The 24,914-nt window shown below is 41.2% G+C and overlaps 1 protein-coding gene across 1 annotated transcript in view; it reads right to left on the bottom strand.

The window, feature by feature from the left end:
* LOC139268296 (rasGAP-activating-like protein 1) overlaps window positions 1-24,914 on the bottom strand; it is a 328,378-nt gene that overhangs the window by 203,757 nt on the left and 99,707 nt on the right. The window contains exons 7-9 of the mRNA XM_070886357.1: window positions 16,316-16,456; window positions 5,103-5,194; window positions 1,594-1,711 (exon numbers count right to left, since the gene is read on the bottom strand). Coding sequence (XP_070742458.1) covers window positions 1,594-1,711; window positions 5,103-5,194; window positions 16,316-16,456 — 351 coding nt within the window. The remainder of the gene's footprint in view (window positions 1-1,593; window positions 1,712-5,102; window positions 5,195-16,315; window positions 16,457-24,914) is intronic.

Here is a 24,914-nt window from a genome sequence, read left to right as displayed (position 1 = left end):
ATAACTGATTGCCGGGGAAAATGTCAGTAAAATTCACTACAGAAACAGTAAGTTCTAAAGACGTCCATCACTTATGTATATTAGAAATCGTAAAAAGAAAAGTTTGGGCGCGTGCCCAAGGATACAACTCATGCTCAGCATTCAGTCACATTCACAGTCATCCAAACCCTGTGAGTATTCCTCCAGCCATCTGTTACATTCTACAGAATATTCTACAGTGGAAATATCTGCGGAAATTTTTGACAGAGAGGTACAAAGAAGAACAAGTAAAATAGAAGGAAAGACAATTATTTATGTGTACTTTCCCTCATCTCGTGTGCCATATTCATAGCTCATGATGTCTCTACTCTACACTGGGCAGCCTAGGAGTCCACTCTGTCAAACTCCACTCTGATCTGTCTCTGATCTGTTACACTGTTCTAAGCAGGATCAACACAAGCATCAGGAACAGTATTGCATCACTTTTGGGCACTACGGCCTCTGGTCCAAATATCATCCTTCAGACTTTGGGTATATCCTCCATCTTCTTGTGATGTGCGGTGGGTCTGTCAGTATCTGGGAAGAAGGACAAGCTGAGGGAAATGGTGCTGGCAGGGGGTCGGAGACATGATGCCGAACTGTTTATTCTCTTCTTCGGACTGGTGAATCCACTGGCGTCAAAATCTGGTGAGGTTTCTCCCAATCTTCTGGTTATGCCCACCAAAATCCTATCCCATTGTGTTTGGCCAGCACTTTCTGTTTTAATTTCAGACCTACAGTTTGGCAGCATTTTTACTCTTCCTGTGGATGACCTTGCACTTCCCCACACTGAACTCCATCTGCCATAGTTTTGCCCACTCTGTCTATGTCCCTTTACAACTTCCTGATACCCTTTGCACTAATAACTGTCCCATCTAATTTAGTGTCACCTGCAAACCTGGATATGCAATTCTCTATTCCTTCATCCAAGTCATTAATAAATATAGTGAACTGTTGAGACCCCAGAACAGAATCCTGGGGAACACCACATGTCACAGCCTGCCAATCTGAGCGCTTTATCCCCGCTCTGCGTCTACAACCTCCCAACCAATGCCAAGCCCAAGTCAAATGGTTATCCCCATCTCCGTGCACATCCATTTTTGCTAATAATCTTTTGTGTGAAACCTTATCAAACACCTCATGGAAGTCCATATAGAGAACATCCATAGATAATCCCTTGATGTCCTCAAAATATTCAACTAGATTTGTCAGAGGTGACATACCTTTAACAAAGCCATGCTGTGTGCTCGGTTCAACTCATAGTTGATCAAGTAGTATATTATACAATAAAAATTCCCCACAACTAATGCAGAATGGTATGTTGTTTGCCACCAGCATTTTGGAGTTCTCAATGAAGGTGTAAGCAAATGAAAACTGGTTTCCAAGGACCCTAACCCAGCGGAGTCGTGGTTGAACAAACTTTTAAGTGCCAGTCAGCTTGCTTAATTGAGTACAAGTGAACCAGTTGAACTGAAACCTGACAAGGTCTGGCACGCAAACATTGGTCAGAAATCACTTGCTCACTTCAGATCAATTCAAACTTGTTTGCAGATGCACAGAGCTCCAGATACTCACTTTGGCTGGCGAGATCACAGATTCCACCAAGAGGTCGATCAGTGGCTGATAGTACATCGATGGTAATATCCGATCTTCTGCCAACCTGACTTTTAATCGTAATGCTCCTAATTTACCACTGTGAAAATAAAGATAACATCATAATGACATTAGAAAAACATTAGTGCTGTTCATCTGGAGGAGGCAAGGTGACATTACTGCCTGTAGCAGGTCTTTCTCATGTAACTGTGATACACGATGACTTCTGAATGTTTATTTTTACTCAGGATTTATTCATAACTCCTTAGCATTACGTTATTAAGCACTGATGCGAGGCAACATAATTTTGCAGCTCCTTTATTAAATTGGGTAATTATTCTGAAAAGCTGACAATATATTGTACATACCCAGAATAATCCACTTATTACTTGATGTACATGTGCTATTCTGAGTGCAAACACTTTGGATTTGTACTGCAAAGTATATAAACAAAACTTATTCTGTAGCCCCATCCATCTTTATTCATTCAAAGTTTTGAAGCATATTGTTTTCAGTAAAACTAAGAAGAAATTCTCCTCAATTCATTGTTTGTAGTCATAGGTTCAGCTACTAGGGGCATTGAAGACAATGAGTTCCCACCGCACCCCAATTGTTTTTGGCATGGGTAATGTCCTGCTCCAAGTCGCAAAATCAAAACCATGTTCTTTATACTTGTACTTAGAATCTTGCTGTGGATGGCAACCTTTCCTCCAAAATCAGTGACAGCAAAGAACTGGATGGCCACAGAATGTTTTTGGCAGTTAGAGCTGATTCTATCTAAAATGAATAATGAGGCCTAGTCACAATATTACTCTGTGTTGGATTCATGCTTGTGATTCTCACCAAAATTATATTCTCCACTCAACCATTTGTATAAACCTATGGGGACAATTTATTGATAGAGTGATAGCAAAGCAAATTCAAAGAAAAACAGCTGAAAGTCTTGTTTCCAGTGAGACCGAATTCTAGACATTTATTTGTTCCACAATTGGACATCAGAATTATTTGTTAAATGCAGTTCAATTTCCGTGATGGCTCAGTTGGTGACTGCAACCATACGGACCAGGAAGATGCAAAGGTTAATCCACAGTCTGTGCTGAGCACCAGATTGCAGCCAAGGATTTACAGTGATGCAAGAGCTGGTCCTGGGCTAGGGAGGGGGGAAGGTAGCATGGGTACTCCTTTCTGATCCAGTGACCCTGATGCTAATGCATGTGTGTGAAAGTTGTGTGATAGCACGATCTGCAGTGCTTTTCCACGGTGAACCACATCTACCAGCATGATTATCTGCCTCCAGGCTTCCAGGGGGCGGGGAGAAATCCAACCCAAATTTAATGTCCTGGGCGAGGTGCATGTGCTGATCTTCACCACCGCTGGGAACCATCATTTCACACAGTGCTTTATTCTCACCAGCAGTAAGCTTAAATACCTGCACAGACTTACCAAATTTTACGCAGTTGGAATATATTTTGGATTAAAAGTAATCAAAAGATCTAATGGAATAACGGCCTTTATCGCAAGGAAGTTGGAATGCAAAAGGGAGGGAGTTATGCTTCCATTGTACAGAGCCTTGATCAGACCGCATCTGGAATACTGCATTCAGTTTTGTGCGGTGACCCTCAGGAAAGGTATGTTGGCCTTGGAAAGGGTACAGCGCAGATTCATCAGAATTATACCAGGGCTTAAAGGGTTAAATTATGAGGCAAGGCTGCATCAACTTGGTTTGTATTCCCTTGAGTTTAGAAGGTTGAGGGGTGATTTAATTGAGGTATTTAAAATGATTAAAATATTCGATAGGGTAGATATGGAGAAACTATTTCCTTTGGTGGGGGAAATCCAAACCAAGAGGGCATTATCTTAAAATTAGAGCTAGATATTTAGGAGGGATATCAGGATGCATTTTTTTCACACAAAGGGTGGTGGGAATCTGGAACTTGCTCCCCCAAAAAGTTGTGGATTCTGGGTCCATTTAAATTTTGAAGACTGAGATGGTTAGGTAAGGGCATCAAGGGATATGGAACAAAGGGGGATAAATGGAGTTGAGGTGCAGATCATCCATGATCTAAGAGTGGCAGAACAGGCTTGATGGGCTGAATGGCCTACTCCTCTTCCTATGTTTCTATTAAAATCTCACCTCTTTTCATGTATCCCACTCCTGAAAATAAACTCGGTTCCATGGATGAAAGATTTGGATTTTGCAGAGAACCTCACCCAATGGCTGGAAATATCAGAAATTTGGGCCACGGGTGATGTTCCAATCATTTCAGTTAACGGTTAGAAAATCATGCATTGCGTGCACTCGTATTTCCAACATGCGCTCCTGGTAGGTGGAGCTTCCCATCAGCAAGGCAAGGTCAGAAAAATCACCTTTCATGCTTAAATGGTTTGGAGTCTGTCTCTCTTTGTGATCATAAATCTCACTCATAATATTTCCCTGGTGTTGACAGCTTTACATATCATCCCAATGGAAAGTTACCCTGGCAGGGGCCCAACATTATTTTGCAGACAATAAAACCTTGCACCTGCCAAAAGGAATAAAGGGCCCATATTATTCTTTTAAACCCCTTGGTAACTTGGTCCAAGGATTTATAAACATGCATTTGTTCAGGTAAAAAGGGGGTGCTTTCTGTTTGGTTGTGGAATCATCCTGCTGCATCGTTAGGAGCAAAGGAGGTTTGGGAATAATGGTGAAAAAACTGTGGAAAAGGCAAACACGCAATTGGGTTGTCTTAGCAGAGGGGCAGAATTTAAATCAACCAAGTTGATGATGTTGAGGCAATGATGATATTATATGAGACACTGCTTAAACCCCTTCTGGGATACGGAGTACAACAGGCACAGCGAGGGTGCAGTGCAGCTCATCAAAAATGGCATTGAAGGGGTGATTTTATGAGCACGTTACCAACAGGAAGCCTTGCCCATTGGCCACACATGGTGGCTCATGTTTTCCTGCCTATTAAATGTTAGTCCAAATTATTCACAATGACAAGGGTTCAAACACCAGGGGGCATCATTTAGAAATAGGAGTAAATAGAGTAACATTTCAAATAGGAGGTTCCAGCAGAAGTATTTCATACCCAAGGTAAGACCCGTGGAGAAGGTATTGGCAATCAAACAGTATAAGTTAGTTCAAGACATTAGGTATCCTCTTGATGAAAGGGAAGCAGAAGGATTTGGTGCTCGGCACAAAGTTGGAGATTGAGATTAACCAAAAAGAGGTGGGATTGCTGGATCAAATAGCCCTCTCCTGTTCACAAAATCCATTTGTTTCCGAGAAACCACAGCAATCCATTTGATCCAGTAGGATCAAGCATGTTTAGATAAAATCCAGATCTGCTCACTTAATGAAGATATCTCCATTTTGAAATTCATCTGTTGCCAACCAGGTTCTTTTAGCCTTATGATTAAGATATAATGATGTACATGCCTTATGACTAAGATACAATGTGACAGTAGAAATCCAGAACCATAAAACAACGGAAAGTATTTACCCTTCATCAGCTTCATTTTTTTCAAAAGGCAACAACCTAAACCAGCCCTTGGCCATTTGAGTCTTCTGAAGGGCACCCAGATTGAAGTCGATCTGTTTGGTAAAGAAACAGACATATTCCTTTGTAAATGTACAAGCAACAACAAGCTGTGATAAAACAGGTACAAACACAAGCACAAGTTGGTCTAGTATTTCTACTTGTAGCTGCAACAACACTCTAGAAGCTCAATACCATCCAGGACAGAGCAGTCTGCTTGATCAGCACCCCTGCCACTGGCCTCAATATCTACCCCCTCCACTGCTGCACACTGTGGCCACAGTTTGTCGTATCTACAGGATGTACTGGACCAACTCACCAAGCTTACTTCAACAGCACTTCCCAACCCCATCACCTCAATGAGCAAAAAGGACACGAACAGCAAAGCCATCCAAGATCCCCTCCGAGGCACGCACTGTCCTAACATGGACATGTATCACCATTCTTCATTGATATTGGGTCCAAATCCTGGAATTCACCACCTAATTCCACATGAAAACACCACCCTCACAAGAACGGCAGCAGTTTAGGGCAGTTGGGGATTGGCAGTAATTGTAGCCTTGTTTGACATCAACCAGCTCGCAAGAATAATTTAAAAATCAAATCCTGCAGTGCTAGACATTCGCTAGTCATGAGAAAAGTGGAAAAATAGTTTATAACAGTTCTTCTTTGAATAATCCTTCTGACACTGCACAGTAGCATTTTTACAGAAAGTTACTTCTGCACTGCTGACTGAATAAATCCCAGGGGATTTGAAAACTGGACCCCTGCAAGTAACAGAATAATACCTGCAATTTGCCCTGCAGAATATGTCAAACTTTCTGGATAATCTTATACGATTTCAGCCATATTTTATAAATAATATTTGGACTCATCAGATCCAGCTATTACAGTTGAGAGAAGTTGTAGGCCAATGGGATGGAAGAGAGCTCACTGTGACCCAAGCCCTTGGCCCTATGTTCAGGGGAAGTGTCTTGTACAAACAGGATAAAGTGAGAATTAGAAACCCGCAGCACCCCGCACAGTGTGTATATCCTCCACACTGAAACGTTCTATGCGCACTCAGATATGCAAGACTTGCATGCTGCATCTAACCTCCTGATGATTACACAGGTTACTGCTGCAGATAGGGAACTGAATTAACAGAAAAAAATTCTCTAACTGGGGCTTTAAACAAGAATGGGGATTGAAATCTAATCCCTTATGTCTCTCAGTTTAGTTGGCATTCAAGGTTGCTTTCAATGTGTGCTTTTGTGGGATTTTTAGAAATTCAGAGTGCTGTGTAGACTGGCCTCAGCCTTTTGGATCACCATCTGTGGGCTCTGCAAACGACACTATGGTTAGGCACGAGATACAATGGGAACTTTCTGGTTGGCCTAATTTCTGCAGGAATGCCAAATCTTACTGACGTATTACTAGAACTGACAACAGAAGCCATTCAGTCCCCCATTGAGGCAACAGAAGGTTTTAATATCCTTGAAGTAATGTGGCCAATCAGTGGTAATGTATTATCCATCATTCCAATTCAATCAACTGTTGCCACATTGAGGAAGAGCATATGGACCTCACAGGATAACGTATTATGAGTGTGGTTGTGCTTTCTGGATTTGGCAAAATTAGCATCAACTATACAAAAACAATACTTATTAGCTGTACATACAGCCTGAGTGGCTTGTACAAAATAACTTGCAGTAACATAGTGCCTTTGACACAAGAATGTCCCAAGATGCTTCGTAGAGGAAGAATGGAAAATACATCAAGCCTTTTTGTAAGAGTTCTCTGTATATAATGATGAGGATTTTAAATGAGATCCATTAGGGTACAGGGAGTCAGTGTAGATTAGCGAGGATAGGGTGATGCGCAAATGGGACTTAGTGCAGGACAGGATTGCGGCAGCTGGATTCTGGACAAGTAGGATCTGGACAAGTAGGATGGGGGTCAGTTGGTTGGCAAGCTAGGGATTGGTGACATTGTCTAGAACTGACAAAAGGGATGGATAAAGGTGATGTAGGGGTGGAGACAGACAATGGTGTGCAGTAATAAAAACGGAAAATGCTGGAAATCGCAACGGATCAGGTAGCATCTGTGGAGAGAAAAATAGAGTTAACGTTTCGGGTCGATGACCTTTCGTCAGAACTGAAACATTAACTCTGTTTCTCTCTCCACAGATGCTGCCTGACCTGCTGAGATTTCCAGCATTTTCTGTTTTTATTTCAGATTCCAACATCTACAGTATTTTGCTTTTGTAATGGTGTGCAGCAAGCAGCCTTAATAATGTACGAGATATGAGCTTTGAAGCTCAACTCTGAGTTACACAGGACATACAGCCTAGTTTAGATTAAGCATGTAGCTTGGGATGGAGATGGAGTCAGTGCCAAGGAAGAAACATTCCTGATAGGGGCCAAAACAGATGGTTTTGATCTTCCTGAGGTTCAACTGAAGAAAGTTTTGCCTCATCCATGAGTTAATATCAGAAAGGCAGAGATGGTAGTGGGGTAAAGGGAAGTGGTGAAAAATTAGAGCTAGATGTCATCAGCAAACATACGGAAGCTGATCATGTAACTGCAGATAAAATGGGTTGCAGGGTAATTCATCCAATGGCACAGTAAATGCAGTTTTGAACTGCCTTTTCGTACCTGTTTTAAAGTGTAAATTCACATCAGGGGGTCAAGAAGCAAATCTTCAGCATTACACCAATTAAACCATTGAGACGACTCACGTTGAAATCCAAATGGCAACCCCAGTAATTGGTCTGGCTGCACTTTTTTATAACTGCTCCTACTTCTAGGTGAAGTAAAATTAGTGCAGCGAAGGTTCACCAGACTGATTCCAGGGATGGCAGGACTGACATATGAGGAGAGACTGGATCGACTGGGCCTGTATTCACTGGAGTTTAGAAGAATGAGAGGGGATCTCATAGAAACATATAAAAATTCTGATGGGATTGGACAGGTTAGATGCAGGAAGAATGTTCCCGATCCTGGGGAGTTCCAGAACCAGGGGTCACAGTCTAAGGATAAGGGGTAAGCCATTTAGGACCGAGATGAGGAGAAACTTATTCACTCAGAGATTTGTTAACCTGTGGAATTCCCTACCGCAGAGAGTTATTGATGCCAGTTCGTTAGATATATTCAAGAGGGAGTTAGATATGGCCCTTATGGCTAAAGGGATCAAGGAGTATGGAGAGAAAGCAGGAAAGGGGAACTGAGGTGAATGATCAGCCATGATCTTATTGAATGGTGGTGCAGGCTCGAAGGCCGAATGGCCTACTCCTGCACCTATTTTCTATATTTCTATGTTTCTATGGAAGCCTGGCTTATTCATGCGAGAATCACCTTGAAATAATCGGCTTTGTCTTTTTAGTCAACGTAAGAAAAACCATTCTAATTGGGTATATTTCAGTTCTGAAAATGGAGTCTTTGTACTGAAAGTAGCAGAACTGGAGATAATCTGACACAGCTATTGGTAGACATTGGTACACAACACACAGGCTGCTTTACCCACGTTCTACATTTTTGCAGTGCAGGATTTTTATACAGAAATAAACTGCAGCGGTAGCGGTTTTGAAATGTTATGATACTGAAAGAAATGTGTGCAGTGATGCAGTCACCACTATCTGTGCATGACAGCAATTGTAGCATCTAATAGAATCAGCAAACCTGCTGCACTCTTCTCTACATGAAAAATGGTGCAGTGCACTTCAAGACTTTGTCCCCTCTGATGTTAGAAAAGGTATGAGGCCATTCTCATACAAATGCTAGGAAAAATAATCATAGCCCTTAATCCCTCGATAAGCAAATAACGAAATCAATTTCCAAGCCAAAGAATTCTGCTGTTCATTATTTAAGGAAAAATATCATAAACACTTCGATAAAGAATGGACCAAGAATTTTCTCGGCCACCATAACTTCGGCAGAACCCGCACTTACATGCATAAGCGATGCTTCTACAAAGCTTACAGCATCGGAGCAGGAGAAACCACAATGGATTGTGGTTTATAATATTGCTAATACAGTCCTCAGTGCCTGTGGCATTGCTGTACATCGCACGGCAATGTCCCGCATTCTGGGGTGCCGAGGCTCAAGGTCTACTCAAGGTCTGCTCAGTGCAACATGCCTTAGAAGTAGTAATAGCACTGAGAGCCTGCATACATGTTATAGGAACATAGGACCAGAAGCCATTCAGCCCCTCGAGCCGGTTCCATCATTCAATGAGATTGTGGTTGATCTGTATCCTAACTCCATCCACCTGCTGTGACTCCATATCCTTTAATACCCTTGGCTAGCAAAAATCTAGCGATCTCAGAATTAAAATGATTAATGGAGCTAACATCTATTGCTTTTTGTACCACCCTTTGCATGAAGACGTGTTTCATAACTTCTCTCCTGAATGGCCTGGCTCTGATTTGAAGGTTATGTCCCCTTTTCCTCGACTCCCCCACCAGCAGAAAAAGTTTATATCTACCCTTTCAAAATCCTAAAAACTTCAATCAAATCATACCTTAACTTTCTATACTCCAGGGAATACAAGCCTAGTGTATACCACCTCTCCTCGGAGCCCTGGTAACAATCTGCACCGCACTCCTTCCAAGGCCAATATATCCTTTCTAAGGTGCAGTTCCCAGAACTGTACACAGTATTCCAGATGTGGTCTAACCAGGGATTTGTATAGCTGTAGCAAAACTTACTCCCCATTATATTTTGGCCTTCTAGTTATAAAGGCTAATATTCCAGTAGCCTTTTTGATTATTTTTTGTACATGACTGCTGCTACATGTCTGATAGGTTAAGGCTTCAATAATATGTAATTAGGGCTGGGCCCCATATTGCAGCTTGAAAAACACTTTACATTTAAATAAGTATTTGCTTTCCAGGATCTGCTGGGAAAATGAACATTTTGGCATGCATTGTGCACTGAAACAAATGTGGACTACTGGAGTCTGAGTTATTCTACCAATACCTTGTGGATTCAGATACAACTACAGTGAGATGTGAAAACCAACAACAACAACTTTATTACTAGGGGGATCAAGGGGTATGGCGAGAAAGCAGGAATGGGATACTGAAGTTGCATGTTCAGCCATGAACTCATTGAATGGCGGTGCAGGCTCGAAGGGCCGAATGGCCTACTCCTGCACCTATTTTCTATGTTTCTATGTTTCTAACTTGTATTTATATAACATAGTGAAACGTCCCAAGGCGCTTCACAGGAGCATTATGCGATAAAAATTTGACACCGAGCCACATAAGTAGAAATTAGCGCAAGTGACAGAAAGCTTGGTCAAAGAGGTATGTTTTAAGGAACGTCTGGAAGGAGGAAAGAGGTGGAGAAGCGGAGAGGTTTAGGGAGGGAGTTCCAGAGCTTGGGGCCCAGGCAACAGAAGGCACGACCACCAATGATTGCGCGATTATAATCAGGGATGTTCAGGAAGGCAGCATTAGAGGAGCGCAAATATCTCGGGGGGATTGTGGGGCTGGAGGAGATTACAGAGATAGGGAGGGGCGAGGCCATGGAGGGATTTGAATATAAGGATGAGAATTTTGACAGGGCATATAATAAGACTAATTTTATTTTGGCATTATTTATAGGCTGTTGTGATATCAATGAATCAAATGTTGAATTTTATTTGTGCTAGAGCTATCAAGCATGAAAAAATATGCGGTGTAAGAATCTTCCAAAATAAAATTTTAAATATTAATGTGTTTGGCTGGTGCATGTTTGAGGTAGGGGACTGTTTTATAACAGCTTCATTTACATTTTAAGAACTGGTACTATGCCTCCTTAAAAGACCCTCGTGCTGAATGATCTACTCAAGGTCATTGTGTGGGAATGCAAAAGCTGATTTCTCGAATAGGTCACTTTGAACTAATTAAAATGCACTGCTTTTGTCTCAGGCTTTGATTAGTTTGCTGCTCTCTATTCCAGTGCAGACATTTCCGAATGCATAGCATAGAGAAGAAAAGATCAATATGAGTTACAAGCTTGTGGCATATTTCAGAACATCATAAAACATGTTTGGCTGCTCGAGCTGAAACCCTGCCTTATTCTGGATAATTGCTGTCATTCAGCATTCTATCATTCATTATTGCTCGGGGTTAGTGAATTTATGCATGTTCTTCCTCTGTCAATGGCCCCTGTTCCAGCTTGTATCTTATTCTCCAACTATACCTTGATAGAGAAGTCTAAGGGCTGGATTTGAGGCTTTTCTATATTCGGGGCGAAAACGGAGGCGGGGTGGGAAAGTTACAGGTTGGGAATATTTTGCGCTTTGTTAAGGAAGTTTCGGTATCTGGACCCTGCGTAGCAGCGAAACCCGGAGCGCAAAGGACCGGAAGATCTGAGTTATGAAACATATTTTCAGCAGGTAAATCATAAATTTGCTTTTCCTGTAACTTATAGCATTTTGACGAATTGTGTATCTTCATATTTTCAGTCTGACAGAGAAGCCTATCATGTGAAAATGACGTCTACCTGCCCTGTGAAAGTAGACTGGTGATATGGGGATGTATGAAAATTCTGAGCACTGAGCTCCAGCAGAGACGGAGATGATTAGCTTTACAGGATGTGGGTACATGTGGGCGTACCGACTATTCTCCTGTGCTGCTATTGTGGAACTGTAATTTAAAATAATGGTCTGGTGCATCTGGAGCGGGCTTTAATCTATTTTTTGTTGCATGAGACACTGGCAGGGAGTGGTGATGCAGGACAAAAGGGTTCCTTATCAGGCAATATGACAGAGAATGCCTATCTGTGGAGATTAGGAACCAAACACTGCTAGTTGAAGAAAGGTGACGACTTCAAGGGTTTGAAATTTGCAACTCGTGTTGGAATGCTGATTTTGAAGCAATGTGATTTATAGTGAAGTCTATTGGTTGCTGAAGTGTTTTTTTCTGCAAATTCCCATGAATCATGCCACAGAGACAGTTATCAAAACCACTTAATTTTATAAGAAAGATCTTACACCACATTGATCTTTCACAGTCATGACAGCTGCAAGTAATGTTTCTCTTTTGTTGATAATATAACAAGAAATTAATCCTTTAGGCTAGGGGCCGAGGGAGTTACTCTGACAGTTCCAGAGCTTTATAAGAACATAAGAAATAGGAGCAGGATAAGGCCATAAGGCCCCTCGAGCCTGCTCCGCCATTCAATAAGATCATGGCTGATCTGATTGTGGACTCAGCTCCACTTCCCCGCCCACTCCCAATAACCCCTTATCCCCTTATCATTTAAGAAACTGTCTATTTCTGTCTTAAATTTATTAAATAATTCCCAGCTTCCACAGCTCTCTGAGGCAGCGAATTCCACAGATTCACAACCCTCTGAGAGAAGAAATTTCTCCTCATCTCTGTTTTAAATGGGCGGCCCCTATTCTAAGATCATGCCCTCTAGTTCTAGTCTCCCCCACCAGTGGAAACATCCTCTCTGCATCCACCTTGTCAAGCCCCCTCATAATCTTATACATTTCTATAAGATTACCTCTCATTCTTCTGACTTCCAATGAGTAGAGGCCCAACCTACTCAACCTTTCTTCATAAGTCAACTCCCTCATCCCCGGGATCAACCAATAAAAGGTCACTTAATTATCATCCAAAATATGTACTTCTTATCTTGCAGCTGGTTGAATAAATCCTCAAGAATAAACAGTTCCAGCTACACAGTCTGTTACTGGACTTTGCACAAGTGCAAATATCCACAAGCACACTTTCTCCAGCAAGCTTCATTTTTAATCACTACAATTTTCCAAGGTCTTCCCTAAGGCAGATGGCGGCCAGGGAAAATCGCACCTACCCAGTTGCTGAAATGAAGAATTTTCCCCTTCTACCACCCATCTTGGGCTATCCTCCTCCCAGCTCGAGATTCCTCCTCTCCAGGCCACTTGTTGGTATCTTGGGGTATCCCCACCCCACTGCTTATTGCCAACCTACCTCTCATTGGAACCCTCGGTTACCATTCACCATGACACATAGGGAGCATAAGTTAGTCCTATTCAGATGGAACATGAAGCTCTTTCAACTCTGCTCCAACAATGGGGCAGATTTCCTCTATGAAATCATAAACCATTTGCAATTTAGTTACAGCAGAATTCCCACTCCCACCACCACTGCCCTTAACCACCAACCACATAGACAACACATCCTAATGCAGTGAAATGAATTAGGCCAGGCCCCACACTGGTCCAAAAACAGAAAATGCTGGAAATCTCAGCGGGTCAGGCAGCATCTGTGAAGAGGAAGCAGTTGACATTTCGGGTCGATGACCCTTCGTCAGAACTGGAGAGTGTTCGGAAAGAACAGGTTCTTAACAAACACTGAAAGGGGGAAGTGAAGAAAGAACAAAAGGGAAGGTCTGTGATAGGTTGGAAGACAGGAGAAATTAGAGAGACAAAAGGGATGTTGGCCCAAATTCAAAAGGTGTTGCCTGGAGTTAGAAAAACATTAGTCAAGGGAGGGTGTGAATGGTGGGATAATAACCAAGCCATTAGAGACAAGGAAAAAAAAAGAAAGAAAGAAACAGGCTCTGAGAGGAGGGGGGGTTGGGGGGGAGGGAGAAAGAGAGCCAAAGATTGGCAGCGGTTACACTCTGAAATTTTTTAACTCAATGTTGAGTCCAGAAGGCTGTAAAGTGCCTAAACAAAAGATGAAGTGCTGCTCCTTGACCTTACATTGAGCTTCGTTGGAACAGTGTAGGAGACCGAGGACAGAGTGGGAGTGGAGCGGAGAATTAAAGTGACAGGCGAGTGAGGATAAAATTTGTGTCAAAGGTTTGACAGCTTAGTACTGTTGATTCACACAGGAAGAAGGTTGAGACTGCCCACACTAACTTCATATCAGCAGAGATTTATCCTGTTGATCTGAGCTGGATTCCTTTCCCAGAGGTGGAAGGATCGTTTGCAAATCACTGCCCCACCCAATCTTCATACAATCCAGTGAAGTTCACCCAGACCCTTTGCCAGATCATTGTGCTGTATGCTACAAGAGAAACTTGAACAAGGCTTTGTATTTTAGTCCTTATTGTTCCCCGAAAATGCGATGGTGGGTCATCCTCTTAATTGTGATACAACTGAGTAGCTTGCTAGATCACTTCAGAGTTTAGTTAAGAGCCAAGTAATATAATCACGACACTACCCCTTGGCTGTGACAATTTCTAAAGCTTGCGCTCTTTACATAAAGAAACAATCTTGACCAAATTTAAATCCAAATAGCTGGTTAAGCACTGAAATCTCATTCCACTCGCTTCACCGTAGCAACTGGAGCTGATACAGAACCCAATCCACACTGTGATACTAATTGAAATTGGTCACTTATCTACTGGATTGTACCAGTCTGAACATCCAGCTCGACAAACTCATGCCAATAATTAGATAGAGCATATACAATATGCTATATCTAGAGATTAAGTAGTATGGGCTAATATTCTTTGGCGTTTAGAAGAATGAGAGCTGATCTCATTGAAACGTATAACATTTTTACAGGGCTTGACAGGATAGATGCTGGGAGGCTGTATACCCCTGGCCTGAGAGTCTAGAACTAGGGGGTCATATTCCCAGGATAAGGGGTTGGCCATTTAGGACTGACATGAGGAGAAATTACTTCACTTAGAGGGCTGTGAATCTTAGGAATTCTCTACCCCAGAGGGCTGTGGATGAGTACATTCAAGACTGAGATCGATAGATTTTTGGGCACTAGGGGAATCAAGGGATTTGAGGATAGAGTGGGAAAGTAGAGTTGATGTTGAAGTTCAGCCATGATCTTATTGAATGGCAGAGCAGGCTCAATGAGCCATAGGGCCTACTCGTGCTCGTATTTCTTAAGTTCTTACGAGCAGGGTCGAATAGGTCACACACACTTAGAACTCCGGTTTCCTCCAAAACCTCAGAGCACCACTGTGCAGGCAGGAACGTATATTGTATGACTCATCATTTGCACGACGTACGCCTGTGCACGCTCACCAGCGAGAGTTTCAGTGGAAATCCTAGCAGTACTATGTGGCCAGCACAACTCTGACCATTGCAAGCAGCATTGTTTAATGTGCCTTACTTGCACAAGTTAGGTAAACATAGAAACATGAGAAGGTTCTAATGGCTGGAACAAAGGAATGTGCTACCTAACCTGCACATCAAATTTACCCAAAAATTAATGTTAATCCCTCATGGTGTAAAATCGATGCATTTTGAAGGGCGCTCTCTTCCCTGATATCTTTGGGGAGAGAAAGGTGTAACAAAAATGATTATTCTCCCAGGATTAAGCTGCGTTCTGCAACATGGTAATACAACTGGCTCACTGATACTAAATGCTCAAAGGATTGACCAGGGAGCAAAGCTCCAGTAATCCCCAGAACGCTGCTTAGATCGGAGGCATGATTTCACTTCTCCTTCCAGAATGAAGCTAGTACGTCATTAAAAAATTAGCTAGAAAAGCATAAACAAACACATCAACAATGTTATAGTCATAATCACAATGATCAGCTTTCAGCCAAATGATTGTTTTTTTCTGATAGATGTACATCCACAATAATCATGATATTAAATAAAATCCACAAACAGCATACAGAGCTGTATCCCTTGCCAGGGATCTTTTAAACAATAGACATTTCTATTATTAATTTACTTGCAGATAAAAAGAGGTTAAAACATTTGTACTTGTCCACTGATTTACTGTGTATCGGCTAACTCGGAACATGTGGACTATATGCTAAAAATGACCCTCTAACTAGTGTGTAGCTGATAGTATGTTGCCACAACTTTGGGAGGGCACAAACAATCTCTGTAACATATTGCATCAATGGCACACATTGGAACATATTGCTGGACTGCCATGGGTGTGCTCCCCCTTTACAGAAGCAAATATCCACACTAATGCTTAAGTAAATAGAGTCATGCATGTCATTTATACAATGATACTGTTGATATTTCGTAATATTGTCACTGTGCGAAAGCAACCGGTAGTGACTGATGTGATGGAATATGTATAAAACCTGCAGACCCAGCTAACCTCAACACATTTGTGTTTGTCTTACTTGCATACTATACAGCTGGGCCAACTGTATTACAAATACAAGATTACATTGGTGGCCATGGGTCATCCGCTACACAGCCCTTCATTAAGTACTCAGCCGACATCAACATGTGAACATCTGTAACCGTATGGATGTAACAGCCAAACGATGGGAACTCACCTTTCCCAGAAAATCATTCTTTCCCACCATATCCCAGTCCCAAACTTCCACAGTGAACATCATTCCTTCTGTTGGCAGGCCATCCTCCAGTTCAAACTCAAAAACTTCATTCCAGTGGGGAAAACGAGTCTTCTTTATCGTCTAGAATTTGGAAAGAGTTATCAAGAGTCAAAGTATAAATCAAAGATGAATTCAAAATATGTCATTTTCTGGAGCAAATTTAACAACCATTTTATGCAGAAGTTAAATAATAACAGGCTTAAGCTTGTGCAGGTGTAATTCGTTTTTTTTAAAGTATAGCGAGTGGAAACTAAAGCAGAGATACTTTCTCACTAACCAATAAACGACATCATCCCTGAAACTCCCAAATGAACAGTTCTTTAATGTAAGGATGCTCTTTATTGACTGTTTTCTCTCTCTCGCTCTTTCCTTCAGGCTCACTTACTCTAAATCACTCACACTTTTTCCTTTATTTTATTGTAATAAGAAATAGGAACAGGAATAGGCCATACGGCCCCTCGAGCCTGCTCCGCCATTCAATAAGATCATGGCTGATCTGATCATGGACTCAGCTCCACTTCCCTGCCCGCTCCCCATAACCCCTTAACCCCTTATCGGTTAAGAAACTGTCTATTTCTGTCTTAAATTTATTCAATGTCCCAGCTTCCACAGCTCTCTAAGACAGCGAATTCCACAAATTTACAACGCTCTGAGAGAAGAAATTTCTCCTCATCTCTGTTTTAAATGGGTTGTCCCTTATTCTAAGATCATGCCTTCTAGTTCTAGTCTCCCCCACCAGTGGAAACATCCTCTCTGCATCCACCATGTCAAGCCCCCTCATAATCTTATATGTTTTGATAAGATCACCTCTCATTCTTTTGAATTCTAATGAGTAGAGACCCAACCTACTCAACCTTTCCTCATAAGTCAACCCCCTCATCCCCGGAATCAACTTAGTGAACCTTCTCTGAACTGCCTCCAAAGCAAGTATATCCTTTCGTAAATATGGAAACCTTTGTACGAAATAAAGGTATATGGCGGATTCTGGATAGTTAAGTGTGGTTGATAAGATTTAATCAATGGATCAAGTGGTATTATGAAGTATGAGTGTAAAGGTCAAGTGAGCTGAAGGTATCATCTGAAGCATGAGATAAAATTGCATCAGTTCCTCAGTCTTTGTCATTTATTATATTTACAGTATTTATTAATGTTAATGAACTAAATACCAGGTTGATGACAAAATTAATGGAACCCAATTGTAAGATCATGTGTAGATTAACACTGCCACATGATTTCTAGGAGAACATATAAGAACTAGGAGCAGGAGTAGGCCATTTGGCCTTTCGAGTCTGCTCCACCATTTAATAAGATCATGGCTGATCAGATCATGGACTCAGCTCCACTGCTCTGCCCGCTCCCCATAACCCTTTATTTCCTTATCGCTCAAAAGGCTATAATAAAGTTTGCAGATTTAAGGCAAAAATCATAGGACAATTAAAACTATCCTAAATGGATTGATCAAACAAATATTAATTGTATCCTGTCTCCAATTTATTTCTTGTCGAAACTTTTTAAACAGTCAAATCCATTGTGCTGTAAAGGCCTTGAATATTGAGAACAAAACTGCTTTCATTTGAATCTGAAAGAATGACTGGCCAGAAGGAGTATGCTCAATATTATAGAAACATGTGACTTTTCATATGACAGTAACACAAACAAAAATTACTAAACTAAATATTGGACTGTGTGCAGAATTCAACAGAGAGTGTGCCAACCATCACATCTTGTATTTGCCGATTTCCATTTTCTACAACATATATACTGAGCTTCTATTGAGTGTGACACCCATTCGTGCACATAGACTTACATCTTCCATTAACCTGTTGCCACTCCACAATTTTTTCTTTTAATTTATTTTAATTTCGTTCCTGGGATGTGGGCGTCACTGGCAAGGCCAGCATTTATTGCCCATCCCTAATTGCCCTTGAGAAGGTGGAGGTGAGCCGCCTTCTTGAACCGCTGCAGTCCGTGTGGTGAAGGTACTCCCACAGTGCTGTTGGGGACAGAGTTCCAGGATTTTGGCCCAGCGACGATGAAGGAACAGGCGATATATTTCCAAGTCTGTTGGTGTGTAACTTGGAGGTGGGGGTGTTCCCATGCGCCCGCTGTCCTTGACCTTCTAGGTGGTAGAGGTCGCGGGTTTGGGAGGCGCTGTCGAAGAAGTCTTCTGTCCATGAAACCATGTGCTGTCTGGCTATTTCTCAGCCCTATCTGCTCAAGGATAGCTCACCTGCCATCTTTTTTCCACCTCCTAGTTCCTGTCATTTTAATTTTATTTATACTCTTTTTGATTGATTCACAACATTTTTAACTCTACTTTAATATTTAAAAATGTTTAACTTGCCTCCATTCTTCTGATGCCGGGCTGAAACATACAATGTTATGAGCAATTTTTTCAAAAAAGGTTCTGACTGGCTATAAGTGAGTTTTAAAGTTTGTTTTTTGCAATCAATCATTTGTCCACATCCTAAAGAATGAGCTTCTCACATTGTAGATTTAGAAATGGCTCCATGTCAGAAAGGGGTGCTGCTAGTGGTTAATGTTGTTATATCCTTAGATGCTGTAATAATGACTCCACGAGGCAATGTATTGTACTTGAACTATAGTGACTTTAGTCCTTTATTGTTAACTCCAGAATGAGGATCACACCTGGTGGCCTGTCTTTTATACTAGGCCAGGCACACCTGTACAGGTAACCTATAAGTCTCCCACTGCTGTGCCCTCTGGTGGCATACTTTGTGAAAATACAAACAGTAGCCATGTACGATACATGACAAATGTCACATCAAAAAAGTGGCAGCCAAGTAAACTTGGTCAAACCAGAGCCAGATTAAGAATTCTTGGGGCCCTGGACACCAAGTATATTGGAGATCCCTCGGCATCCCCCAAACAAACCCCCTCACCCAGCCATTGACACAAGAACATAAGAAATAGGAGCAGGAGTATTTCAAAATTTTCAGATGACACGAAACTTAGAAGTGTAGTAAACAATGAGGAAGATAATAATAGACTTCAAGAGGATATAGACAGGCTGGTGGAATGGGCGGACACGTGGCAGATGAAATTCAACACAGAGAAGTGTGAGGTGATACATTTTGGTAGGAAGAATGAGGAGAGACAATACACATTAAATGGTACAATTTTAAAGGAGATGCAAGAACAGAGAGACCTGGGGGTGCTTGTGCACAAATCTTTGAAGGTGACAGAACAGGTTAACAAAGCAGTTAATAAAGCATATGGGATCCTGGGTTCTATGGCATCGAGTGCAAAAGCCAGCAAGTTATGATAAACCTATATAATATACTAGTTGGGCCCCAAGCTCAAGTATTGTGTCCAATACTGGGCACCACACTTTAGGAAGGATGTGAAGACTTTGGGGAGGGTACAGAAGAGATTTACTAGAATGGTTCCAGGGATGAGAGATTACAGGTACATGGATAGACTGGAAAATCTGGGATTGTTCTCCTTGGAGCACAGAAGGCTAAGAGGAGATTTGATAGAGGTATTTAAAATCCTGAAGAGTTTAAATAGAGTAAATAAAGAGAAACTGTTTCCAAAGGCTGAAGGTTCGATAACCAGAGGACACAGATTTAAGGTGATTGGCAAAAGAACCAGAGGCGACATGAGGAAAAACTTTTTTATGCAATGAGTGATTAGGATTTGGAATGCACTGCCTGATAGATGGTGGATACAGATTCAATAGTAGCCTTCAAAGGGGAATTGGATAAGGAGGATATGGATAATTACAGGGATATGGGGAAAGAGCGGGGAGTGGGACCAACTGGATTGCCCTTCGAAAGAGCCGGCACAGACTCGATGAGCCGAATGGCCTCCTTCTGTGCTGTACTACTCTATGATTCTATGAGTAGGCCATACGGACCCCTCGAGCCAGCTCCACCAATCAATAAGATTATGGCTGAACTTCTGTATCAACTCCACTTTCCCTTCCTATCCCCAACCCGAACTATTAAAGCACAAACAAGTGGGTAAAATGCATGATGAAATAGGCGCATTGAATATTTACACACTGCTTTAATAATAAAGCAAATCATATCATATACACTATGCTGAAATGAAATTGATCCTGCAGTTTTTATGCATCATGGTGCATTTTACCATGGGCTCTCTATTTGGTGAGAACCTTTAGGCACAGACCCCACTGTCTCATGCGTTAAACCGGGCCTGGTCATCGCAGTTAATTAATAATCAGGGAGTTTGTTACAATTGGATTATAATGTATCTGGAGCTCAATGTACTCATCATCATAGGCAGTCACTGTATTTATAGATATAATGGCACACAGACAGTCCAATACAGGCAGCTCACTAATGAGCCCCTCAGGCTTCGTGAAAAGTTATTGAACTGGACTAATGCCAGTCCGTATGGAGGTCAGTCTGTGTGTATCCAATTTAAACTCTTCCAAGTAAAAAAATGAGGTCCAGATTGTCTCTTGTCAGTTCCATTCATCTGCTCTCTCATCATTTATGTCTTTTTTTATATCCTTCCTTTTGAAATGTGCATTCACATATTAGTTAATGTTTAATTACTAAACAGTAATGATGAATTTGGATGCATTTTTTAAAGTTTGGCCATAAAATAAAGGGGTTAAAACCTTCACTAAAAGAGAAATTTCAGACAAATAGATTTTTATACCCATCATCCGACCGTGCAATTTCAAAGCCTAAGATTTTAAAGAGTATACTCTTTAATAATTTGGTATTAAACAGTTCATTAAAGCAATATTTAAGTCGCTGTTTGTTTGTGATAAGAGAGTAGTTTCTAAACTCTGAAGTATTGTTTGATCATTGCTGCCAAACACAGGTCTTTAAAGCTCAACACACAATCCTGGTGAGGTTCCGCTTATGCTTTGATTTCAATGGAAAGCAGAGAGAAGGAATTTGTGGAATCAAATATATTTACAATAAATACAGGTCACGTTAACAGTTCAATAAGCAAAGTCAAATTATGTTGTGATACTAAAACAGGAGTCAAATGTGGTAAGTCAAAGCAGCTTTTGTGTGCATGTCAAACACAATCAGATTGCTGCCTCCTATATCAAATTCTGGATGAAGGAAGTAGGTGTTCTCGTGAAGTAGAGCATTTCAGAACTAGTTTAGCACATAAAATTCTCAATGTATCTCATTTCTTGCAATTATATTTAGTAATTAAATCTTTTACTTCTGAAAGAATATTCATTCTTTATATGTACAAGCCATAGTCTGCAGGAAATATTATTATAATACCAGACAACTTGGCAAAATTTATTATAGAAGTTAAATTGTAATGTGATTTGGATCAATTGATGTAGACAATGAGTAACATGTTCTCAATGCAAGACTTTCATGGAAAATCAAGGAACACTGAAGGAGAAGCTGACTCAGAAATGATTGGAATTATGTGTTATTGAACAACCATTCTATTAACTAGTTGATTAATCGATGTTTCAATCAGTTTTCTCACTGATTGACCATCATTACACATTTAAAATCTCGTAACCTTGAGCTATTTCAGCTGCTCACAGAATGCATCTATTAGAATTCCAGGTTTCTAGTAATTTGATTGCAAATATCGTTCTAAATTTTCCCCAACATCACTGATTAATTAGTGTCTGATTATGCAGTATTAAGATTGGTGATGGTTGTTGGCAAAGGAGGATAACATTTTGTGAAATGATTAAAAGAACATTTGACTTCATCAGTCAGTAAGAAAAAAAAGAAACAAGCTATTCCAGGCAGCTTTAATCAAACATCCATTCCTCAAACTGCCCATAACTCTGCAAAATATTTGTTATAGCTGGTGAGCTCTAGCTCTCTAGAAGGGCAATTGACAATTGACAGAAAGGAAAAGAATCATAAAAATGTTAAATTTGTCATTTAAAAAATCTCTAAGAACAATTTACCACCTGACGGAATGAGACTCCACAGTTAAATTGTTCAATTTCTGAGCCAGAGAGGTTGCAGGGTGCAAGGTGACTTGGACAGGTTAGGTGAGTGGGCAAACATGTGGCAGATGCAGTATAATGTGGATAAGTGTGAGGTTATCCACTTTGGTGGCAAAAACACGAAGGCAGAATGGTGGCAGATTCGGAAAAGGGGAGGTGCAACGAGACCTGGGTGTCATGGTACATCAGTCATTGAAAGTTGGCATGCAGGTACAACAGGCGATGAAGAAGGCAAATGGTATGTTGGCCTTTATAGCTAGGGGATTTGAGTATAGGAGCAGGGAGGTCTTACTGCAGTTGTACAGGGCCTTGGTGAGGCCTCACCTGGAATATTGTGTTCAGTTTTAGTCTCCTAATTTGAGGAAGGATGCTTTTGCTTTTGAGGGAGTGCAGCGAAGGTTCACCAGACTGATTCCCGGGATGGCAGGACTGACATATGAGGAGAGACTGGATCGACTGGGCCTTTATACACTGGAGTTTAGAAGGATGAGAGGGGATCTCATAGAAACATATAAGATTCTGACGGACTGGACAGATTAGATGCAGGTAGAATGTTCCCAATGTTGGGGAAGTCCAGAACCAGGGGACATAGTCTAAGGATAAGGGGTAAGCCATTTAGGACTGAGATGAGGAGAAACTTCTTCACTCAGAGAGTTGTTAACCCGTGGAATTCCCTACCGCAGAGAGTTGTTGATGCCAGTTCATTGGATATATTCAAGAGGGAGTTAGATATGGCCCTTACGGCTAAAGGGATCAAGGAGTATGGAGAGAAAGCAGGAAAGGAGTACTGAGGTGAATGATCAGCCATGATCTTATTGAATGGTGGTGCAGGCTCAAAGGGCCGAATGGCCTACTCCTACACCTATTTTTTCTATGTTGATTGGCATTGCATTAACAATTATCACATGGTTGAAAAGGTACGTATGCCGTTAATTACCCAACAACTTTCTCGGGCGAGTTTAATGTGCAAATCCAGCAAGTTCTTAGAAATAACAGGGAGGTTAAGGGCGAGATGCAAAGTTCGTGCAAAGTAAATGGCAGAGTGATGTAAATCGACCAGCAAGTTCTGGAGATTCACAACTCACAGCAGATCACTTAATCCCCTGAACTTGCACATTATTAACGGCGTGCCTCGTTAACATGCCATTATTTTTCCAGCAAGATCCAGCATTTTACATTTTGACAGGCTATTCCACCATAATGGCATTATAGCAAAGCAGGCAATACAATCTTGAGCATATTTCCTTTTGTATATTAGTCAGCAAGTTATAATGCATTTACAATTGAAGAATAATGTAAAATAAGGCCAGATAAACTAAAGTTCATTCGTCATTTACTCTTCATTCTCTTTCCGAAATGTATATCTCCACATTTATCTAACATTTTAAATGCAAACTAAGTTATTTTTAAGTGGATTCTTCCAGAGGAACATCCTGAAACAAATGGCCACAAATGAATCTGATCTATTGGTTTAAACCACACAAGCAGGCATTCCAGTGTAGTATACCTTAATGTTAATCCACAGACCATTATTTGCATAACTTGTCTGGTCACAGGGACTTTGACTAATTTCCTACTTCTCACTCCCACAGCTACTGATCTGACAACTCCCAGAACATTAAGCATTAATAATGTTACAGAATTAGCTCAGACTCTCACTTCATGACTCATCTGAGGCCTAAAAATATGCATTTTATCGTCATAGGCTCAATACTATTGGGCGTGATCCCTACGTTAACTATTTGACGCCTTGGGTAAAAGTCAAATGAGAAGTGAAGCCTCCTTGCATTTTTAGGAAAATATTTTCCTGTAATATTCCCCTTCAGATCCTATTTAGAAAATTTTAGTGGTAGCAAAACTCCTTTGGAAAGGAATAGAAGTCACCTCCTGTAAAGTCGCAAGGAGTGTTGAAGAATGTACTGTGCTCAGAATATCCCCCATTAAATTTAAAGTAGTGACTTAGTAACTTACTAACTAAAGTAGTATTTCTTTTATATTTTTTCCCCGCCAGTTGGGTTCCCTAAAGTCTTTGGCTATTTGTTGGGATGTAGTTTCAAGGCACTGGTCACCTTGCTGAACCTCATTCATTATTTACCTGAATGACAGACCAAATGTTGACAAGCTATCATGGGGGCCAACACAGCCAAGACCCACCCTGTTCCTACGTGATGACTACAAACATAAGCACACAGATGCACACAAACACACACACGCTCACACGCTTGCAGTAGGGGGGCACTGATTGACAACAAGGTGTAAGATTCCTCACTGACATATCCCTTCCTAACCCAGGACACAGAGGCCAATTGCAGCACTCCAGCTGCGAATATAGGACAGACCTACAGTTAAAATTGGGACTTTTATGGTTTGAGTGGCTTACAGTCTAAACCCACTGTGGCATAAAGGGAGCCTGCACATTTGTTTTCAAAAAATACTTTGTAGCATACGTGTGGTATTAATGTCCTACTCAATATTCCAGTGTTGAACAAGGTATTATTCCTAGAATCATAGAATGGTTATGGAACACTAGGAGGCCATTCAGCCCATCGAACCCGTGCCAACTCTCTGCAAGGGCACTTCAGCTAGTCCCACTCCCCC

Source organism: Pristiophorus japonicus, chromosome 8 (genome assembly GCF_044704955.1).
Source record: "Pristiophorus japonicus isolate sPriJap1 chromosome 8, sPriJap1.hap1, whole genome shotgun sequence".
NCBI classification, from domain to species: Eukaryota; Metazoa; Chordata; class Chondrichthyes; family Pristiophoridae; genus Pristiophorus; species Pristiophorus japonicus.
This window is presented reverse-complemented; position numbering and strand designations above follow the sequence as displayed.